Below are 22,321 nucleotides of genomic sequence, written 5' to 3' on the forward strand. Positions count from 1 at the left end.
CGCCGAGCCCGGATAGCGGACACGGGCAGAGTAAGCCAAGTCTGAAGGCTTCCCCCGATGTACTGACCCGCCGATCACTCATGTGGTATTTAGCCCTTTACCCCTAGGCATAGGACTTTCCATGGAGGTAAACTGTTGACCACTTGTTGTTTTTCAGAGCTCCACATAGGTCACTCTACCTAACGAGGTGACACTGAGTGAGCTTACTTTCACGATTTTAACTGCAATAGGGGGACCACCAGAATAAAATTGTTTCCGGTACCTCTTACTGCATTTTAACCTTCACCTCAGGCTCAGTTGCCTCCCCGCCCACACACCCACACTTCACCATAGGGCAGTTGGATACAAAAGATCTCCGCCAAAGTGCCCCTCTTTGAGGTGTGCCCGTCGGGGATTGCACCGCCCCCCCGACGAGGAGCAACCGCCGATGATGAAGCATGACATCCTTCGGGGTGTGTGAGGCAATCACATCCAACAAAAGGGATGCCCACAGGTGTTACATTTACACCTCTGGTCACGCCAGCGTGTACGTAGTCCTTCTTAGTCTTCCCCCCCTCCTTTTTCCCTCCTCCTTTGCAGGAACAGTTCAGCCCCCAACATTATGATGTTACCTGGAAAATTATCAGGTCAAAAGGGGAGATAGACGCCGATATAGCCACCTCATGGCATCTGAAGCGATTCAAGCGTGAACAGAGGATAAATAGAAAAAGTCCTGGATTGCCGATCTAATAAAGGAAAAACTATAGGTATTGGAAAGCTGCCTAATGTTTAAAGTCTAGAAGATAACCGTTAGAGGGCTTGTAACATGTACCTGATATTAGGTTCGCATTGAATCACTGTAAAAGTAATCGTAGTGTGCCGCATACATGGCGGTTAACTAAAATAAAGCAATGTGTTCCTGTAATAAAAACAGAGAATAATGTAAAAATATAACTCCACTTGTTACTGCCATTCCTTATCACACACCTCTTCCCATTAGTGCTTTTTTTGTGAAACTTCTTCTTGATGCATGCTTCTATGCTTCTTGAAAGGACTGTTTTAGTGGTTGGTTATGGAGGTTAGGGAATGATCTATAAGTCATAATAGTTTTTCTACCAGTGTTCCACAATTTTTGACTTGCATCCAACCTGCATCATTCATTGATGTTTTAGAACATACAGTCCATGAATGCCACGATGGGCATGTTTTGCACACCTATTGTGGGCAAAACAATAAATAATTCACCTCTGAGAATCCTCTCCAACCCATACTTTTGGTACTGTCATTGCTACTGTACTGATCACACTTGGAAATAGAAAAGTGTAGCAGAGAAGCGCAAGTAATAGGGAAGTAGAGTAATAGCGATTCTCCTAATTAAATGCCAAAAGTATCTGTATTTCATTAAAGACACGGAGGCTAACTTTATGCATTATTCCTTTAATGCACACTCTACACACAGCCACTTTGAAGTATTGCATCACAAAGAAAATTGTTCTAGAACTGAATACAGCTAGACCCTAATAGGCATGCCCACAGTACAATCTGCCCTTTTGAAATGAGGTCCAAAATTCTCTGTCATGTATTACGAAAAGTCCAAAAACAATATAGCACAACAGGAAATAAAGAAACTCCTCAAACAACGAAGAACTCGCATTGCAGAACTAAGAAAAGAAGGCACTCAGTTCATAGATGTTTCCAGGTGATGGAACACGTAGACATGAACTACTGGGAATTATCAGAAATTGAAGAGGATTATTAGAACATCCTCTATAGGTGTAAGACATTCTACATAAATAGCACATAAACAAATACAATGTATATAACGACCTTGAATTATTAAAATGTTACATTTTATTAACCTCCTTTAGTTTTGTATTGTTTGGTTTCTTTTTCTTTTTTTATTATTAATTGGCATTATCCAAATCCTACAACCAACTCCAGGGATGGGAGGGTGGGATAATTTTAGCCCCCATGTATTTAATGAAATCCTCATTCTCTTGGCATTTAACTAGGAGAATCGCTATTTCATTTCAAGACTGGAGGCTACCATTATGCATGTTGGTAGTCCTGCAAAACCACATTCAACATGTGCTCGATCGTTTTACAGTAATGTTTTGCAAATGTATTAGAGTTTGACCAATTAGCAGCCCTAAGGATGGCCTCTAGTCTTTCACCTTTCTAGAAGCATTGTGTAGTATCGCCTTCAAAATGAAGAGTAGGTAAACAGCAGTGATGGTAAAGGAGGCTTTATTGTAAGTAAGTAACTTGAGACCTCATCCACCAAAGTCCAGCTCACAAAAGGCTTGTCACTGAACATAACATTCCAAGAGTCCCCATTCTACATTGGAACATACAGAAACAGCAGTACAAGAAATAAGGATTACAGTAAAGGATACCACACATTGGCTAGCCATAGTACCTCTCATAGAGTGTGATTGAGACTTCTTACGGTCAACATATGCCATATTCTTAGTCCATTTAACCCACCTTGTTATTGAAGCAGACGTTATAGCCATAAAAGATTTCACAAATGCGATGAGTAGTTGCTCATGCAATCTGCTACGCACAACTTTTTGTAAATGTCAAACCTAGGCTAAAAAATTGTGTCGGACATAGTCTTAGTTCTAATAATTTCAAATCTCACTCCAAAGATGTCATAAACCCTGTTACTTACCTCTAAAGCTTTAACATCCGATACACAACGGTAGGAAATTAAACCGAGAGGAGAAGCTAGCCTCATAGAAAGTCTCTTCTGATCTAAATATCTGTTACTAGGCCATGCTGTGTAAAGATCCAGGACTAGTTTAACGTCCCAAAGGGCTCATATCTAGGTCTGGGGTGGTCTCCTTAACCTAATATACTTAAGAATTCTACATGCTATGACATTTTTCCAATGCTTCTACCGTTTGCCAACCCATCTGAGATTGCAGATCTGTAACAATGAAGTGACCTATGAGTAAGGCCCCTATCAAACTGTTCTACTAAGAAGTTAACCACTTCAACTATAGGAGCTTCCATAGGATCAAAGTCCCTCTTCAAGCACCACCGTACCCATGTTTTCCATATTCCATTGTATCTATAGTGGGTACGTGGAGCCCAGGATTTCTCAAGGAGCTACACAGCCCTTCCCGAAAGACCTGACATCTCACTAGATCTCCTGAAACTTTGCATGCAAGAAGGTTCAAAATTCCATTCTAAACCAGAGGGTGTTCTCTTCATTCTACGTCCCGTAAAGGCCTTCCCCTATTGGTAAAAGCAATGGAATATTGCAGGCCAATTCCAAGGTCATTGGGAACCAAGTTTTGGATGGCCAATAGGGAGTTACTAGTACCAGAGAATATTGCTCTTGTCTTACCTTCTGGAGAATCCTCTAGATCATTGCAAAGGGGGGAAAGGCATAAGCTTGGGCTCCCTTCTAGGGTTGCAGGAACACATTGACTGCCTAAGCACCCGGGTCCGGCATCCAGCTGAAGTACTTCAGTTGAAATGTCAACCTGCTTACAAAGAGATCTACCTCCAAAGGACCCCATAAGTGACAGTCATCTGAAGCAGCTCTCATTCCGCTTCCAGTCGCTTTAGTCTTTCAAGAACCTAGAGTTCCAATCTGCTGCAATATTGTTTTTCCCCGGTGAGTACTCTGCTCTCAAGCTGATCTTGTGTTCTAGACAGAACATCCATATTCTTTTTGGCAAATCTGACAAGACTGAAGATTTTGTACTCCCCTAACCGATTTATTTATGCCACTGCAGACACATTGTCCATTTTTACGATTTCAAAAGTTTTTATTGGTAGTTTCAGACATAAAAGAGAACAACAAAATAAAATGAATGATGACAGTCGAACAAATGTGGTACATACAGTAGTTAGCAAATGATTCTAAGACATAAACTTGAGGTGGAATAATTGCATGAGGTCTGAAATGGAAGCTGATAAGTACCAGAATGTAAACATACCATTAAATGATATAACACAATATACTGAAATAAAGGAAGAAGAACATACATAAGACAGCACATAGAGCGACGGAGTCAGCCGTAGTATCCCACGATAGGTCCACACATTGTTGTCATGAGAGAAAGTGAGCTGCATTGTGTTCAGATAGGCAGATAGGCGAATCCAGCCTAGGAAGAAATGTAGGTATATAGGGTCAAGGTGGCGAACAGATGGTCAAGGGAGCGAGGGGTTGGTTCATGGGGGCTTGTGGGCACTAAAGTAGTTGTCAAGGGTGATACACAAGCGCCTACGCGGGGGCGCCAAGGGGATTGGATAACAGCCGTATTGTCGGCGCCACGGAGACGAAGTACCCAGTTTAACCAGCATGCATAATTAGCTTTCAGGGTATCCTTCCAATTATTGAGGACCACCTTTACAGCAGCCGTGATAAGAAGGTCAAGTAAGGCCCTATCATTGTCGTTGAGGGACTTGGCTTTGAGAAACCCAAAGACTAGGTAAGGTAGTTCCCTGGGTGGGGGAGAAAGAAAAGACTTTATCAGTAAATTCAAAGACTTTACCCCAGAATGGGGTAACACATTCACATTGGAGGATAAGGTGGTCAAGGTCACCTTCTGCACAGTTACAGTTCCAACAGAAAGCGTTAGACCTAATGTTGTGGGCAAAAAGACGCGCCGGCGTCCAAAAGGCTTTATGAAAGCCAGAATTTAGTTTGGGATAGCGTGGGGCTGATTTTGTGACGCATGCAGGAATCCCAGGTTTTGGCCCAATCCATATCTGAGATGGGAAAGCAAGAGCATGATGTTCAAAACTGTTTGACATGATCAATGAGATTGGAATGTTGTGGGCGTAGGAGTTTGTAGAACCATGACACTTGGTGGCCTAGCCTGTTTAATCTGGTGAGGTAGGCCGGAAGGGATGGAGGGTTAGAAGAGAGATTCGCCTTGGTGATCGCTGTTTTTATGTGTAGGAAGGTATAGAACTCAAGTGAGTTAAGATTATATTTGGATTGAAGATCTTTGAACGAGAGGGGGCTCGTCCCTTCATATAATTGGTGTGGGGAAAAAATGCCTTTTTCTACCCATAGGTGATTATATAATGGTTTCCCAGCGTGAACGTCGGATGGAGGCCTCAAGTAGCTTATCCACTATTCTTGTATTCCGAAAAATAGGTCTCGAGCACGTGATTGAATTTAGTTTAGTGAACAGGGCACTCGCTGGGGCGACATTCCCAAGGAGGGCCTTCTCGATCTCAAGGGGGAGTAGCCCTCTGGTGGTGATAACCAGTAGGAGCCCTGTTTGGCAAGAAACGCAGTTTGGTATCTTTTGAAGACCGCCAGGTTTACTCCACCTGCAGACTTGTCTAGGCGAAGTTTCTTTAAACTAATTCGTGCTTTTTTCCCTCTCCAAAGAAAGTTTGTGAGTGCGGCGTCTAATTTGTGATGAAATTCCAGGGATAGCGTGAGGGGCAGCATGGTGATTAGATAATTGACTAGAGGGGAGATCATCATTTTGATAGTCTCGATTCTTCCCCACCCATCCAGTTGCGTTTTAATTTTATCCAAGGTTGTTTTTTCGTTACGTTGAAGGGTTTCAGCAAGAGTGCTACTAAATTTGACCCCAATGTATTTGATAAAGCCTGGTTGCCAGTACAGTCCCTAGTTACCCAATATGTCTCTTGTGCCGAGTATATTCAGCGCTTTAACATCAGACTTATCTCGGTTTAGTTTGGAGCCAGAATGTAGGGAATAGTTTTCTATGGTGGACATGAGACCCTCGATGGAAAAGTCTGGCTGTTCGGTAACCACTAGGATGTCCTCTGCTTATGCCGCCAATTTCACTCGCCTGTCACCGAATAACACCCCTTTGATGTTCTCGTTACTTTTTATGGCAGCTAAGAGGGGTTCAAGGGCCAGGATAAAAAGGGCTGGAGAGAGGGGACAACCCTGTCTGGTACCCTGTTCCAAGCAAAAAGGGGCGGAAAGGGAGCCGTTTATGGCAATTCGGGCTGACGGGGAGGAGAATAGAGCCATAACCATGTCGATATAGGGCTTCCCCAGATTAAAAGATTGCATACAGTGTTGTAAAAAAAGCCATGACACTCTGTCAAACGCTTTTTCAGCGTCGAGGTTAATGGCAACTGAAGGAGTGGCGGTTATTTTGGCTTTCTCTAATACATGGCAGAGTAATCTCGTATTATCATTGGATAGCTGGTGTTTGAGGAAACCCACCTGCGAATTACTAATTAATTTGGGGAGGATTGTATTCAAACTGTTGGCTAAGATTTTAGCATAGATTTTACAATCTAGATTTATGAGGGAGATTGGAGGATAACTTTTTGTTAGAAGAGGGTCTTTTCCTTCTTTCGGGATGACGATTATGGTGGCCTCGCTCATTGAATTAGTGACAGCACCCTTGGACATAAAGGACTGGAAGAGGTTCAAGAGGACTGGGCTGACAGTTCCCACAAACTCTTTATAAAAACTGTCTGAGAAGCCATCCGGGCCTGGGGCCTTATTGCTTTTAAGGGTTTTGATGGAAGTGGAGATTTCCAGCACTGTGAATGCGGAGCCCAACTTGGAGCTGTCCTCCTCGGAGAGTCTAGGGAGGTCTAACGAGTTGAAGTATTTGGTGCATGCATCAGAGTTGAACGCTAATTTGTTTTTGTATAGGTCCTCGTAGAAAGACTGGAAGGTGTGCAAGATATTGTTGTGCTTGGTGTGGGTGTTGTTGGCCTGATCTTTAATGGAAGCAATATTGAATTATTATTATTTTTTTTTATATAAGACGCGAGAAGTTTCCCGGCCTTATTGCCCTCACATAAGTTTAGTGCCTTAAATTTGTTTATCCATACCCCTGCTCTCTTGCTTAGAATTGCATTATATTCGTACTTCATTTTAGTGAGGCGGTCTAAAATGGATTTATTACCAGTTGCGGCTGCGTGGGAGATCTCTAGCGCCTTAATGTGTCTCTCAAGGGTTTCCAGATCACGGTTCATTTTTTTATTCATTTGAGCTCGGATGCCAATGATAACACCCCTAATTGTGGCCTTAAAAGCATCCCAAATGACTGAGATGTCTGAGTCTGGCAAAATGTTCAGGGTGAAGAACTCCCGGATGGCGTTCTCTATCCTGGTCTTATTTTCAGGGTCGGATAGGATGTCATCATTAAAGCGCCAGCGTTTCGGGGGGAGTATCGAGTGTGAGCCTGCTAGTTTGGTATAGATGCAAGAGTGATTAGAGACGACCAATTTGGGAGCTATGTCAGTCTCCTCTATGAGGTGTGTGAATGGGCTAGAGATTAAAATGTAGTCGATTCTCGAATAAGAGTTGTGAGGGGCAGAGTAAAATGTGTAGTCTTGTCCGTCTGGATGTTGTAGGTGCGATGAGTCGCGTAAGTTGTATTTGGAGCAGAGTCGGTTCAGAATATTATGGGATCGTGACGGGTGGTATGTGCATTTGGATTGGCGGTCTAGCAGGGGATCTAGGGGGAGATTGAAGTCCCCACCAACAATTAAGAGTTCGTCTTGGGGGATGGTTTCTATTGCAGAAGTGACGGATTCCCAGAAATCCGGGGTATCCGAGTTAGGCCCATAAATGTTTACTATGTGAATGGGGTAGTCGTCTCTCTTTAGGTGCGTCACAAGCAGTCTGCCGTCCTCGTGAGTGTGTGAGGTGATAGAAATGTTTGACTTTTTCGAGAATAGGGTAATTACTGCCCTCTTTTTGTGAACGGCGGAGGAGCAAAGAGTGTGCGAAATCCAATGTTGTTTAATGAACTCTGCATCCTATTTTGACAATTTTGTCTCCTTTAGTAAGATGACATCGCCTTTGGATTTAGCTAAATAGTCAAGGATGTTTTTTACGTTTAACTGGGTGATTAAGACCCTTGACGTTCAAAGAAACTACTCTAAGGCTTTCTACCAGTGATTTAGTTTGAGTCATCTAGTCGGTGATCATCGCAAGGAAGGTGCTGGCCATCAGCGAATGGAGTTGAATAGTGGTGGACCGTGAGAATGTGGTAGCCAATAGTGTGAGCAATGCGTGGGCTAGCTACGTGTCATCTGTGCAGCACAACTTTTGATGTCTGTGCTGTATCTATCAAAGGAATTGAAAGAAACAAAACTGAAACAACCATAGTTAAATTTACCCCATGCCCCCCGCTCCTCCCTCCTCCCTCCCCCAATACCCCTGTTTCCCTTCCTTCCCCCCTCCCCTCCACCCTTCTCCCCCCGCTCCCTTAGAAAAATCGAACCTAGGAGCTGCAACAGCAGTACCATCCATGGTCGACACAGGACTTATAGAAGGGTGAAGAATAACAGGAGAATCAACATGTTAGGAGCTCTTTGATTAAACTGTGCAGCCGTGCGGGTCAAACATAAACAGAAAAGGGACCCCGCACGGGGGCTCATTGTGAGGTTCAAGACACAGAGCTACGTGACATTACAACCATACTGAATTTGAAGATGGTGCTGTCAGAGGGAACATATGTGGTGCCATGAATGCACTTGAAGCAATGCGTGCTCAAATATAACAACGATGAATAGCATCTATGGAAGCCTGCAACTTGGCTAACAGTATGAAACAGTATAAAACAGATTAAGGCTGGACAAATTGTACAATTAGACAGATCCGATAGAGGGATCCTCAAGGGGAGTGGACCCAATACTTGAACCTGCTACTCATAAATGACGATAACTATGAGCAGGCTCAGATAAACCATTTGCATTGAATGTGGATCGTGATTATCCCATTGAGATGGGTTGAACTAGGTAATGTCTCATCAGATCAAGTCAAGCCCACTCAGCGGTTAGCAGACTCTTGTGTATCCGTTTTCAGTTTATTGGAGGCTCCGCTTGAGGAGTCCATGAATTGAGGCGGTGAGTCCTGCAGGTAGCATGCCAGGTCGTGGGGGTCTGAGAAGATGCAGGGTTTACCGTGGTCAATAATCTTAAATCTTGCCGGTCCTGCAAATGAGAATTGGATGTCCTTTGATTTCAGTTTATCCCTCAATGACAGGAAGCCCTTCCTTACTTCAACCGTCTCTTTGGAGAAATCCTGAGTGATGATTATGCGGTGGACTTCCATGTAATATGATGATTCTTCCTAGCAAATTGTAGAATGGCCTCAGTATGTTGAAATCGGAGAGGTTTGCAGATCAAGGGACGAGGGACTTTTTTCCCGTGGGCAAAGAATGTCGGGATTCTGTGGGCTCTGTCCAGCTCCAGGCCATGGTGGAAGTCAATTCCGGTGACAGTTGGGATCCACGCTTCTAGGAAGGCCATGCAAGATTCTGTGTCTTTTTCTGATTCTTCCGGCACGCCAAAGATTCGAATATTTTCCCTCTTATTACGATCCTCTAACTCAGCGTTTTGTCGTTTTAGGTCTTTAGTAGTGCTCTGGAGGTGTTGTATGATTATAGACGACTGGGTCGTTTTATCTTCTACGCCGCTTATCCGTTGTTCCGCCTCACTGATGCTTTTATTCATGAAGTTCATATCATCTCTGATCGCTGTGAGTTCCAATTGCATGGTGTCGGTGTTACCTTTCGTGGATTTGGCCAAGACGTGGACCTACGCCATCTTCTTAAGGATCATGTCCAAAGTGCTTGTTAGGTCAGCTTTAGCTTTGATAGGCGATTCACATATGGCTGGCCCTGGTCTTACTCTCTTGGTGTTTTTATTTTCTCTCTCTGCCATCTTGTAGGAACTTCAGGACCCGGGGGTGTCGAGAGAAGCAAGGGCGAGGCGACACCAAGGCGCTGGGTCGAAAGAGGTTTCCTCGTGGCGTATTGTAACTTCCTGATAAGTGTCTATGTCCGAAGGCAAGGTGGAGAGAGGAATGATGGCACTGATGTGAGGCTGGAGGGGTTATGGTCGCCACTGATTTAGGTGGGTTGAAGGTGATGAGCACCTTTCCAGGCACAAGTATGTTGGTAAACTCACCAGCGTCGGCAATGACTGATATGGTGAGGTCAGCAGGGTGACCGCTACGTGTGCACGGCACGGCAGGGCAGCTGAGGAGAAGACGCAGCGCCAAGAGTTGTCGTGGAAGGATGACCTGAGCAGTGTGGGTCTTGGCACCGGTCGGAAACTGCTATGGTGTAAGGACCTACGATTAGGGTGGCATTAGGTGGTCCCTGATCAGAAACTGGCTATCCGCTTGACGGGCCGGTTCCGGGCCCCGTTATCATGGCTCAGCGAGTGTAGGGTCCATCAGGCATTGGCAGGAACGTAGGAATAGGCTCCTATCGGCACCTTTGGAAGGATCAGCAGACATATGGCATGAGGCAGGTGTAGCAGGTTGTAACAGGTCTGTGCAGATATATCAGGGTCAGGATTGACACAGCACATGTTGGCAAAGATTGGTTGTGGAGGGTAGATGCTGTGCGCAGTGAGGTCGCTGGGTTTAGAACAAGACCCCCTGCTGTGGCCGACATTCAGTTATAGAACATGCTGGGCATGCTCTTACTTTCTGGACATTACCGCCATTATAAGGACAGGCAGAAGGCATGAGCGAAGCATGAGAGGCAGATATAACGTGGCTGCAGGCATCAGTGGGGTAGCCAAGCACTCTGCACACGGTGGCTTGAGAGGAGCTTGAGAGACGGCTCCCACACTTGGTGCTTCGGCAACTCGAGTCACGGCCATGCGTCCGCCATTTTAAGGTCAGGCAGGAGAGTTCGTCGGATGACGGGTGAATCCACTTTCGGGACCAAGTTTAGGTACACACCACAGGCGATCAGCGCTCACCTCCTGGGTTGATGTTCCAGAGCCAGCGATCATAGCAGTGCAAGGCGTAAGGCGGTGGCCAGCCGGCGGGTGAGCAGTAATTTTCAGGGGATGGCCTCGATGCAGGTGAATCCCCTCCAGGCTTAAATTGTAGATGGTGCACTATACTGAATAGCACTCCCCCCGGGGTTGAGTGAGGGCCATCCGCTAACAAGCTGCAGTAGTAGGAGGCCAGCAGGCGGGTAACAAAGCTAGGGCAGGGGCTCCGTACTGGCCGGTGCCATTTCCTGGCTCAGCTTCGGTGAGAAGACTCGGTCAATCACGGTCTCAAACCTCGTGATTACCCCATTCTTCGCTCGGAACACTGGACCCTGGGCGTGTTGAGATCTAGTAGCCACCTCCGAGCCGCAAAAGTTGTGTATTTGGGAATCCTGGAACCTTCAAAGTCGCTATCCTGTGCGACGCGAGACCGGTTCAGGCGGCCATCTCCACCGCCGTCCAAGCCACGCCCCCACATTGTCCATTTTAACATGAAAGTTCTGCCCTGCAGAGAGTGTTTGGAGCTCATTGGAGCATAGATGCCTGCTCTCAACTCCTGATAATTTATGTTGTGGGACCTCTCTATATAAGACCATAAACCTCCTGTGGTCTGGTTGCCCAGGCATACACTCCAGCCATAAAGGCTTGCATCCTATTCTTATATTCCGGGGAACTCCAACCATCAATCCAATTATAATTCGGCATCTTGATCTAGAATCACGGTATCCCCATACGATGATCCTTCTCTTTGAGCTCTCGCTTTCACCCTCTGTAGAGCTCGATAATGTAATGGCCTCAGAAATATTTCTTGAATAGAAGAGGAAAGGAGACCTAGGAGCCTGGCTTGCTCTCTCAAGGTCATAGAGTCCTGTCTCAACACAAATCTGGACTTCTATCGAATCTTGGTAAGTTTTCTTCTCTGACAACAGAAGGGTCTTAATTGTGTCTATCATAAAAAATCCTAGGGACCTGGAAGGAACCAGAATAGACTTCTCCTTCTTTATTATGAAAACCAAACTCTCTAGAAGATTTATCACCAATTCCAGAACCTTTAAATCTGAAAATGATATTGGGACATTATGAGGATATCGTCTAGATAAATAATTATTCTTATCCCCCACTCTCTCCGAAAGGATGCAGCCACTCTCATTACCTTGGTGAAACACTAAGGAGCTTAGGATAGGCTGAAGGAAAGTGCCTGAAATTGAAAAAGACGGTGATTTCATATGGACTGGAGGTAACCTTGAGAATCCATGTCCATGGGAATGGTGAAGTAGGCATCCTTTATGTCCAACTTTACCAGCCAGTCATTTTCTAATAGAATGTCCCTCAAGAGATGGATGTCCTTCAACTTGAAATGTCTGAGACTAGGAATCTGTACATGTCCCGGAGATTCAAAACTGGTCTCCGTCCTTAGTCTTTTTTCTTCACAAGGAAGAGCGTACTTATAAAAACTTGGCATTCCCAAGGAACCTCTACGATTACACCTTTTTGTATCCCAGAGACCACCTCTTCTTCTACCACCTTCTGTTGCTCTAAGGTAAGTTTCAATACTCTTGGGAAAGGGGATTAGACCAGGACCTCTGGGAAATCTATTTTGAAGCCCTGAATGGTTTCCAGGAGCCAATGGTCTTGTGTAATTAATTTCCAAGCATGGGAAAAGAACTTGAGTTGACCCCCCACTTTTACTGGGGAAAATATATGTGAATTGTTCCTACTCTGAAAATTGGATCCTTGTCCTCGGGATCTGAAGCCTCTGGTACGAGTGGTTTGTTGGGGGTAGAAGGACTGTGAGGTACCTGGCTGGTAACCTCTACTTTAGCCTCTTTATCTGAAGTTGGGCCTTTGAGCACCTCAGCCGGTAGTAAGGTCCCTTCTTCCAGCACAGCCAAAAACATTAGGGTTAAAAAACCCTTCTCATATTTGTCTGTGCTTTGTTCAAGGCCTTGAACGTAGTCACATATTTTCATATTGTTTTAATCATATCCTCTCTGAACAGGAGGCCTTTGGGGTTTTCAGAGAGTTCTTTATCCGCCATGTGTCCTATTTCTGGGTTGATTTCGCTTAGGACAACCCTGCTCTGTTTGGCCTACAACCCTGCATTGGCATTTGCTAAACGGATAACAGTTCTCTGGCTTCAGCTCCTAAGTAGATTAATACCTTCTGGGGTCCCATTAATATGAGCCTCCTCTGCCATGCCAATTATTCTAGCTAGGGGACCTAGGATGTCGAGAAGGCGATCTTGGCAGGCCTTAAGGGATATTTCCATGCCTTTTCTGGGGTCTCTCCCCAGCTTCAATAAAAAGGTGATGCTTTCAGGATGCAGGTTTGTTGTTAAGCAGACTTTCTCTTGGATCACTGGTCTAGAGCACTCTTCTCTCAAAAATGTTACGTACCTCTTTTTCAAGGCGATTTCTTATCCACCTTCTAATAAATCTTCCCACATGATCTTGAGGCCACCATTCAGCACTTCTTGGATGCCTGATCGTATGTGGTGAAAACATCTCCTGAACAAGGGGATCCAATATCCTTCCCTTAGAGGATTACGGACGTTCTTCCTCTGTGAAGAGGCCTTCAATGTACTTATTACCCTGATCCAGGTCAAGGATGTATCAGAGTAATTCTTCACTCTGATGCCCTTCATCTTCCATGGCAGTATTTTCTGCTGTACTCTGAGCGCTCAAGATATGTGTGCCGCTCCGGACACCTGTATGAGTTGCGCCGTGTAGGACACCCAAGACTTTTGAGGTGCTTTGACCTCCTGGTCTGTTTAAGGTGCTTAGACCTCCATTATGTGTTGAGATGCTTAGACCTCCAGTGTGAATGGAGGTGCTTGGACCTATATTATGCATTGAGGTGCTTAGACCTGCAGTGTGAATTGAGGTGCTTAGACCTCCATTATGCGCTGAGGTGCTTGGAGTATAAGTTGAGGTGCTTGGACCTCTCAATATGCTCTTGAAGTTGCCCCCTCAATAGCATACATTTTTTGTTGTTGTTTGCCCCCTTTCTTACCGCAATCAGAATCTCCCCCTGAGGAGGTTTCCAAGTCACAATCCTCAACAGAGATGAGTGACCTCCTATTAGACATGACTTTTTGCAAGTTTCGCTCACACAAGTGCACATCTCCTGTTGTATCACAGTTTTTAAGTAATTCTTCATTAATATTAGGATTGGGGGTGTCGGGGATATATATGTATATGTGTATATATATATATATATATATATATATATATATATATATATATATATATATATATATATATATATATATATATATATATATATATATATATATATATATATATATATATATATATATATATATATATATATATATATATATATATATATATATATTAAGAATCCACAATCCTGTAGTGCGAGCAACCAGCCGGCAGCACCAACACAGACACAGGTACAGACCACGCCGAAGGATTTCGTAATGAAAGTGCTTTATTCTATCGATGGGAACGGCAACATGACGCGTTTCGTCCGGGAAACCCGGACTTGATCACATGACAAACCCAGAGATAAATGTGGTTTAAATACTGACGGTCATTTCCCTTGACTCCACCCATAACGTAGCAAGGACATAGAAAAAATACTATTCACATCCAACCTCCAATATACATGTAATCATACTTCATATATTCACAATGCTAAAGGTGTTAAAACAATTAAGGGCAAGTGCCCAATGCAACAGCCAACATGTATACAATATAAAGATGATAAATATTTCATAATAATTGTCCAAGGGGATTCAAGGGAACACAGTTCAGTAAAAAATAAAGAACCACATAATATAAAGTGCAGAAGTAGTGCAGTAATATTGGCCCATAAAATGGACTAGAGCTTGATAATTCATTAAAACAGAACAATTTCAACAATTTATCAGCAGCATATTATTCTCAAAAAAGTGAAAAAGTGCAAAGTGCTCTAAAGTGCAATATCTCGGCTTATATATCATTTTCAGCAAAAAAAGTACATTCAAATTGACATCAAAAAGATGTCACTAATATTGCAATCCAATGTATATTTCTGATATAAGAAAACATTTCATTAAGTTAAATCACGATGAAACTGACCAATCAAGGATTTACATCTCACTAAAACTCGACAAATTAGCAATTAAACATCCTCAGCACAATATAAAAATTAGGTAAAACCATAAATACAGGTAAAACCGATAAAACATTGTGCTTAAAAATGATGAAAAACGCTCCAATATTCATAAGAAATTATGCAGATCTTCCCCCATATTCAGACCATTGGGAATCTTACTGTTAAGGAGTACTATGTAATGGCTTTCCAGTTGTCTCAATTTCTTTTCCCTGTCCCCACCTCTCTTAGAAAGAGGAACAGCGTCAATAACAAAATATTGTAAATCATTCAAGTTGTTATTATGAACTAATTTAAAATGACGCGCCACAGGGTAACTAGGGTCAGAATTTACTATCACCCGAAGATGTTGTAAAATACGATTATATACTTGTAATTTGGTACTACCAACATAAATTAACTCACATGTACATTTTAAAACATAAACTGCATGATCTGTTTTACAGGTATAAAGATTATTGATCTTAATAACAGTGTTAGTGAGTCCTTCATAGTAATATTAGGATTGGGGGTGTCAGGGATATATATATATATATATATATATATATATATATATATATATATATATATATATATATATATATATATATATATATATATATATATATATATATATATTTTTTTTTTTTTTTTGGTCACAAAAGTCACCGCCGCCGCACCACTCGTCCTGGGTGCAAGCCTGCGCGGTGGTGAGCCGCGATATACTTCAACACAGCGGCAAGTCGTATCAGACAAACAGGCGCACTCGTTGCTTTTCTTCGGCCCGATTTTATTTTCCAAAGTCCCCCCGTCCCCCCCCCCCTCTCATGCTGACAGACGCGTTTCGGCGTACAACGCCTTTTTCAATGTCTTTGAGTTGGCATTTGTGATGTAATACTTCAAAGTGCCTGTGTGTGGAGTTTGCAATAAAGAATAATGCAGAATGGTCTTCTAATGAAATTCCTGCAACTTTGAGCATTTGGATGGTTTGGGGGATGCTGTGAGCATTTTAGCTGTGTTTTGTGGTCCTCATCTGTGTTTACATTCGATCTTTGTGTTTAACACCAGGCATTGAAGTTTTTGTTTCAATTCTGTTGCACAGTTATAACAACAAATGACTTGTCAAGTTCAGATGTCAGCGTAGTTGGACAACGTATGAATTATGGGAGTGGAGTTCTGGATTTTGAAGACGCCCAGAAAGAAGTCTTGGCCAGCCCACTCAGAGGTCATACAAAAGAGCAACAGAAATGTCCTAAACCTACAAAAGGTTGGTGAGTTTTTCTAGTGGTGCAGATTGTGCTTATTTTATTCATCCACTTTGCATCTTTTCCCTCCCTTCCTGTGGAGTATTATAAGAGAAGAGGACAAAGCCTTAAACCTTGTACCAGCTCTTTCAGAACTGAATGCAACAGCAAGTTTGATGACTGTCTAAGGTTTGACATAGTTAAGAGCAAAACACTACAGAACGCAACCAATGCTGATTTCTTCCTACAAACACCTAACAGCACGTATGTTTTGACTGTACGTGTCTCACTAAGATGTATTGTACTTTTAATATCCTACTTCAGCAGTTGACTCAACATACCAACTTACAATTTCGTGGAGCAGTCTTCCTAAACAAATGAGAGATTTATAAATAAAAGTATTGCATCTGTAAAACTACTCTTTTGTATATTTATTTTGGCATCATTTCTGTGCTCAATCGATATTTGGATAGTTTTATGTTAATTAGCAATTTCAATTTAGCCATGTTTTCATATTATTATTATTTTTTTCTTTTTTTTTTTTTTTGGTTAAAAACTTTTATTGAGTAATCAAATAAGGATCACAAGGATGGGCCTACAACCACACGGGCCGGCCGCTAAAATCAAGGCACAATGTAAAAAACATACGATCACACCCGTGGTCAGGCATAAATCAGATACCAAATGTTACTCGAAAGATAGAACAGGACACAACCATTTTCTGTTATATACATACAAAAACCAACGAACTACAAAAAGGCGAATGCATACTAATCAAAGTCAGCCCAGAAGGCGGAGGGGAAACTCACTAATCAGAGAAACAAAATCACAATCGATGGGACTCGGCAAGGTGGGAAGGGGGGACAGCGGGGAGGATAGGCAAATCATAGAACAGCATGAGAAATTTCGGGAACACCAGCCTAGGGAGACAGGATAACATCGGGTGCGTCAACCAGGGGAGGAGTACAAATATTCCCACGATATTCGTTCCACTGACCCCAAATCTTCGTCCACGCCCTGGGTCTGCCCCTAGCTACATAGACTGTCTTCTCGCGGAACATGGACCAGTCCATGTTGTCCTCCCATGCCGAGACATCAGTAGGTCTAGATGCGCCACAGAGTTGCGCAATGTCCCGCTTTGCAACCATGTATCCCAAGGACGCCCATCTGGTCTGGGCCACAGAATAGTCGGTGGGTTCCCACACATTCAATAGGCATCGTCGGACCTCAGGCAGTAGGGCAATCCCAGTCACAACAGTCATCACCGCAAGCACATCAGTCCAGTAGGCCGCCACCCCCGGGCACTCCCAAATAATATGCAGAAATGTAGCACTCATCCCACATCCGCGTTTGCATAGACCGTCCGGGGAAAAACCCATCACAACCAGACGCGGACCCGTAACATACACCCGGTGGAGGATCTTAAGCTGAACCAAACGGAGACGGGCAGGGATGGCGACCTCTTTCGGAGAAGAGAGTGCCGACTGCCAATCCTCGTCATCTAATTCCAGCCCGTCGCCGACCCAAACCTCCCTAAGTCGGACAAGTAAGTCGGCGCGATTATTAATCAGCTTCTTGTAAATCAGGGGGATAGTGCTATCAGGAAGGTGGCCATCCAGAATGCGATCCTCGAGAGGGGAGGACTCGGGGAGAGCCACACCAGGAGTCAGAACAGAGGCCAGGGCATGGCGAACCTGCAGATACCGAAAAAATTCCCTATCACTCAAGTCATATTCGGTCCGAAGGGCCTCGAAGGACTTCACTCTACCGTTCACACAGACATCTCCCACTCTACATATTCCAATCATATCCCAGCGGTCAAAGCCCTTAGTAGACCAGAGACATCCCAAACGCTCAGAAGCATAAAGCGGAGTCGCCAGTGTCAGCCGATTCTCCCATCCCAGACTCACATTCGCGGCGCGCCACACACTGACTGCAATCCTGGACGGGCCCGTAAGATGGCGCCCAGCCGACTTGGAATAAAGCGCTCTATTAAAATCCCCTCCCGGTAGCTGGAGTCCATCCATTTCAAAGGCCGGATCCCGACCCGGGGAATACATTGCGTGGTTAATGGCAGACAGGTGGGTAGCCCAATAATATCTTTTGATATCAGGGAGCGCCATGCCCCCGTCATACCAAGGGATGGTAAGTTTCGCAAGGGCGATACGTGGACGCCCGCCCCAAATCAATTGCCTTTGGAGACTCTCAATCTCTCGGAAATAGGTAGCGGGAACGTCATCATAGGAATTCTGAAGTGCGTATAGGAATCGTGGCAAAGACATCATTTTGAAAAGGGCAGCCCTGCCCAGAGGAGACAGGGGTAACTTACGCCAGCGGGCCACATCTAGTCGCAGTCTAAGAAGCGGGGGGAGGAGATTACATTCAAACCGGAGTGAGGAGTCCAGCGTAATAAAGATCCCCAGATATTTGAAGCCGGACTGGACAACCTGGACAGGAAATCTATCCGGCAACGGGGGCAGAACACCCGAAAGAACATACACACAGGACTTAGCCCAATTAATAACCAGACCAGAGTTAGCGCCAAACGAAGTGAGAACGTCAAATAGGACATTTAAAGATTTGCGCGGGGAAGTAAGGTAAAGAAGAATGTCATCCGCGTAAAGCGAGACGCGATCCTCAAAATCTGGTGACCCAACGGATCCCTTTGAGTGAAGGTTCCCATCGAAGCCACGCAGCTAACGGCTCCAAAGCAAGAGCAAAAAGTAGAGGAGACAAGGGGCACCCCTGTCTGGTCCCCCTACCAAGGCCAAAGGGAACAGAAACTCGACCGTTAACCACAACCTGCGCCAAGGGTTCGGCGTATAACAACTTCACCCAACCAATAAACCCAGGACCGAAACCAAATTTCTCAAGAGCCGCCCAAAGATAGGGCCACTCTATCGTATCAAAGGCCATCGAGGCATCTAGCGAAGCCAAAATGGCCGGCTCCGTCAGAAGCCCCGCCCTCGCAATGGCTCCGTGGAGACGACGCAGATTAAGAGCCGTGTTACGATGCGGGATAAATCCGGATTGGTCTGGATGAATCAAACTGCTAATAACCGTCAGGAGGCGGGTAGCCAGGAGCTTAGCCAGAACCTTGGGCTCAACATTCAACAGGGAAATGGGCCTATAAGACGAACAAAGGTCCCGGGGTTTACCTTCTTTAGGAATAACAACGATCGTAGCCAGACGCTGATCATATGGGAGAGTACCCCGCTCCCGGGACTCCAAAAACATGGTACGAAGAAAGGGCGCTACCCTGTCAGGACTTAGCTTGTACAACTCAATCGGCAATCCATTCGGGCCCAAAGCCTTGCCCGAACGGAGTGAGCGAATGGCAGTCGCTATCTCGTCCGTGGAAAAAGGGGAGTCCAAAGAGACTCGGTCTAAATCGGAGACACAGGGCAGAGCTATATCACGCAACAAGAGGCGAGAGTCATCCACATCCCGGTCAGACACAGGGGAATAAACCACACGTAAATAGTCCGCAAAACACTCCACTATTCCCACCGGGTCAGTCACTCTCACACCATTCAGGGTCTGAATAACCGGCACCACACGATTCGCCCTCTCCTTCTTGTCCAACCACGCCAGCAATTTACCCGCTTTGTCCCCCACATCATACAAACGACCCTGTTGCTCCCGAAACATCATTTTAGCCGCATCCGTAACCAGAGACCTATACGCAAATTGTTTCAGACCCAAGGCGTGGAGTTTATCAGGAGTTACAGCCGATTCCAAGTCAGCCTCTATCCCAACAATTTCCCTCTCGAGTTCCACCACCTCCCGATTTCTCGCCTTTTTGGATTCAGCAATAAGGGAAAGGGCCTGCCCGCGGATCACCGTCTTAAAGGCCTCCCATAGGGACACCGCAGAGGAGACGGACCCCTCGTTGTCTAAAAAATAATTGTCCAACGACTTGATCAAGAGACCACGGGTCTCGGGGGAGGTCAGATACCATGGGTTGATGGGAGCCACCCGGCCCGCCGCCTCCACCCCCACCTCAAAACAAAGCCAAAGCGGAGAATGGTCGGAGATGCCCCGGGGGAGGTGTCTAATCTCCCGAACAGCAGACGACTGCGCCGCAGGCATCAGGAAATAATCCAGTCTAGACAGACTCCCATGGGCCCCGGAATGGAAAGTGTATTGAAGCTGAGTAGGGTGCATAAGTCTCCAACAATCCACTAAACCAAAAGTATCCAGGAACCCACCCAGCCATTGTTGGGCCGAAGGAGTATCCCTAGGGGGGTGACGATCATGTAGACCGGAGAACACAGAGTTAAAGTCACCGGCAATGAAAAGAGTACTATCTGGGAGGCTCAACAACACTCGGCCCAAATCGGAAAAGGTAGAGGTCTGTAGACCGGGGGGCACATAAACGGTAAACAGGGAAAGGGTCCGACCCTCATAGCGTCCCACGAGGACGGCGTAACGCCCCCGATCATCAAGAATCACATCATCAATTGCCAGGGGGAGGGAAGCCCGAACAAGGATACCCACCCCCCTGGAACCCGTGGTAAACCCCGAATGTGCGACGAGGCGATAGCCCCACCTGTTCATTGCACGACAAGTATTGCCCACTAGATGAGTCTCCCATGTTTTCATTTTTGATTCAACACTTTTACGAACACTGTAAATTTATTAAATGCCTAACCTTGTAGCATTTTCAGCCTCTGTAATATGAAGCACAAGCGCTGCAGGATTATTGGTATTCATAAATGTGCAGCGGTAACTAAACCTTGCCTACAGGATCAGATGCAGACTATCTGGGAGCAGAAGGGGCAAGACTTTAAGGAACTTGCTACAATGAGGGATCTAATGTGGGAAGCAGAAGAGCTAGGGTCTCATCACTTGACAGAAATATGTTGCATTTATGAGTTTCCCAGAATGGTCTCCATAGTAGAAGGTCTATACTACATATAGAGGACAGGAGTATATAGAGGAACTTAATAAAAGAGGAGTGATTTACAAGAAGAGATGAAAATCTTATCTCCGGGAAGGCAAAGAGGAGTGCAGTAGAAATTTCTGTTACAAAATGACATGGTGTTTTAGGCTAGAATTGGTGGCACATAATTCAATGAAAGATTCCAAATAACCATAGGTAAATAATTCTATTTAAACCTCCTGCAGGAAGGATGGGATTCTTGTGAATATTAAGCCATGATATTATAGTCTTCAAATAAGTAGGGGTAATCTTCCTTTCTGGGCTTGCCCATTAAATCCTATGCAGAGGCAAAAGGAATGATCGCTTTAAGGCCTGATCCATGCTAGACAGTAGGTAGGGAAATGATATAAGAGAAATTATGGTTAATGCCTTTACCAGCATAGGCACAGGTAAGGACTGGTGCCATATAGACCATATGCAGTCACCCTGGCCTTTCTGATTCTGTCTTACGTGTGAACTTCATTGCCTCACTCTGATACCATTGCCCACCTTCACTGTCAAAATTGTGCCACACACAGACCAGGATAATCGGGCAGGAACTTCCAAGATGTGTTACATCTCTGGCTTTGGACATCAATCAATCAATCATAAAACTTGTAGAGCATGCTACTTACCCGTGAGGGTCTCAAGGCGCTGAGGGGTGGGGGGTGCTGCTACTGCTCGAAAAGCTAGGTCTTGAGGAGTCTTCTGAAGGCAAGTAGGTCTTGGGTCTGCCGTATGTGGGTAGGGATGGTGTTCCAGGTCTTGGTGGCGAGGTAGGAGAAGGATCTGCCGCCGGAGGTCGTTCGTTGGATGCGGGAGACGGCGGCGAGGGCGAGGCTGGCGGAGCGGAGCTGGCGGGTGGGGTTGTAGAAGCTGAGTTCGCTGTTCAGGTAGGCTGGTCCTGCGTTGTGGAGTGCTTTGTGTGCGTGGGTGAGGAGCTTGAAGGTGATCCTCTTGTCGATGGGGAGCCAGTGTAGGTCTCTCCGGTGGGGGGTGATGTGGCTGCGGCGGGGGACATTGACGATCAGTCGGGCGGAGGCGTTTTGGATGCGTTGTAGTCATCGTAGGTGTTTGGCTGGGATTCTTGTTTCGGTCGGGATCCACTTGTAGATCCTGCGGAGCATGCGGAGGGTGTTGTAGCAGGAGGAGACGGCGTTGACCTGTTTAGCCATGGAGAGGGAGGAGTCGAGGATGAATCCTAGGTTGCCTGCATGGTCGGTGGGTGTTGGTGCTGTTCCCAGGGTGGTTGGCCACCGGGAGTCGTCCCAGGCTGAGGGGGTGGGTCTAAGGATGAGTACCACCGTCTTGTCCGAGTTCAGCTTCAGACGGCTGTTCACCATCCAGTTGGCGATGG

At 45.2% G+C, this 22,321-nt stretch overlaps 1 protein-coding gene across 1 annotated transcript in view; it reads left to right on the forward strand.

The window, feature by feature from the left end:
- Positions 1-22,321, forward strand: part of TOGARAM1 (TOG array regulator of axonemal microtubules 1) — a 778,500-nt gene that overhangs the window by 332,244 nt on the left and 423,935 nt on the right. The window contains exon 8 of the mRNA XM_078659754.1: positions 15,899-16,063. Within this exon, the coding sequence (XP_078515880.1) occupies positions 15,899-16,063 (165 nt within the window). The remainder of the gene's footprint in view (positions 1-15,898; positions 16,064-22,321) is intronic.

The sequence above is a fragment of the Lissotriton helveticus genome, chromosome 9, assembly GCF_964261635.1.
Source record: "Lissotriton helveticus chromosome 9, aLisHel1.1, whole genome shotgun sequence".
Lineage (NCBI taxonomy): Eukaryota > Metazoa > Chordata > Amphibia > Caudata > Salamandridae > Lissotriton > Lissotriton helveticus.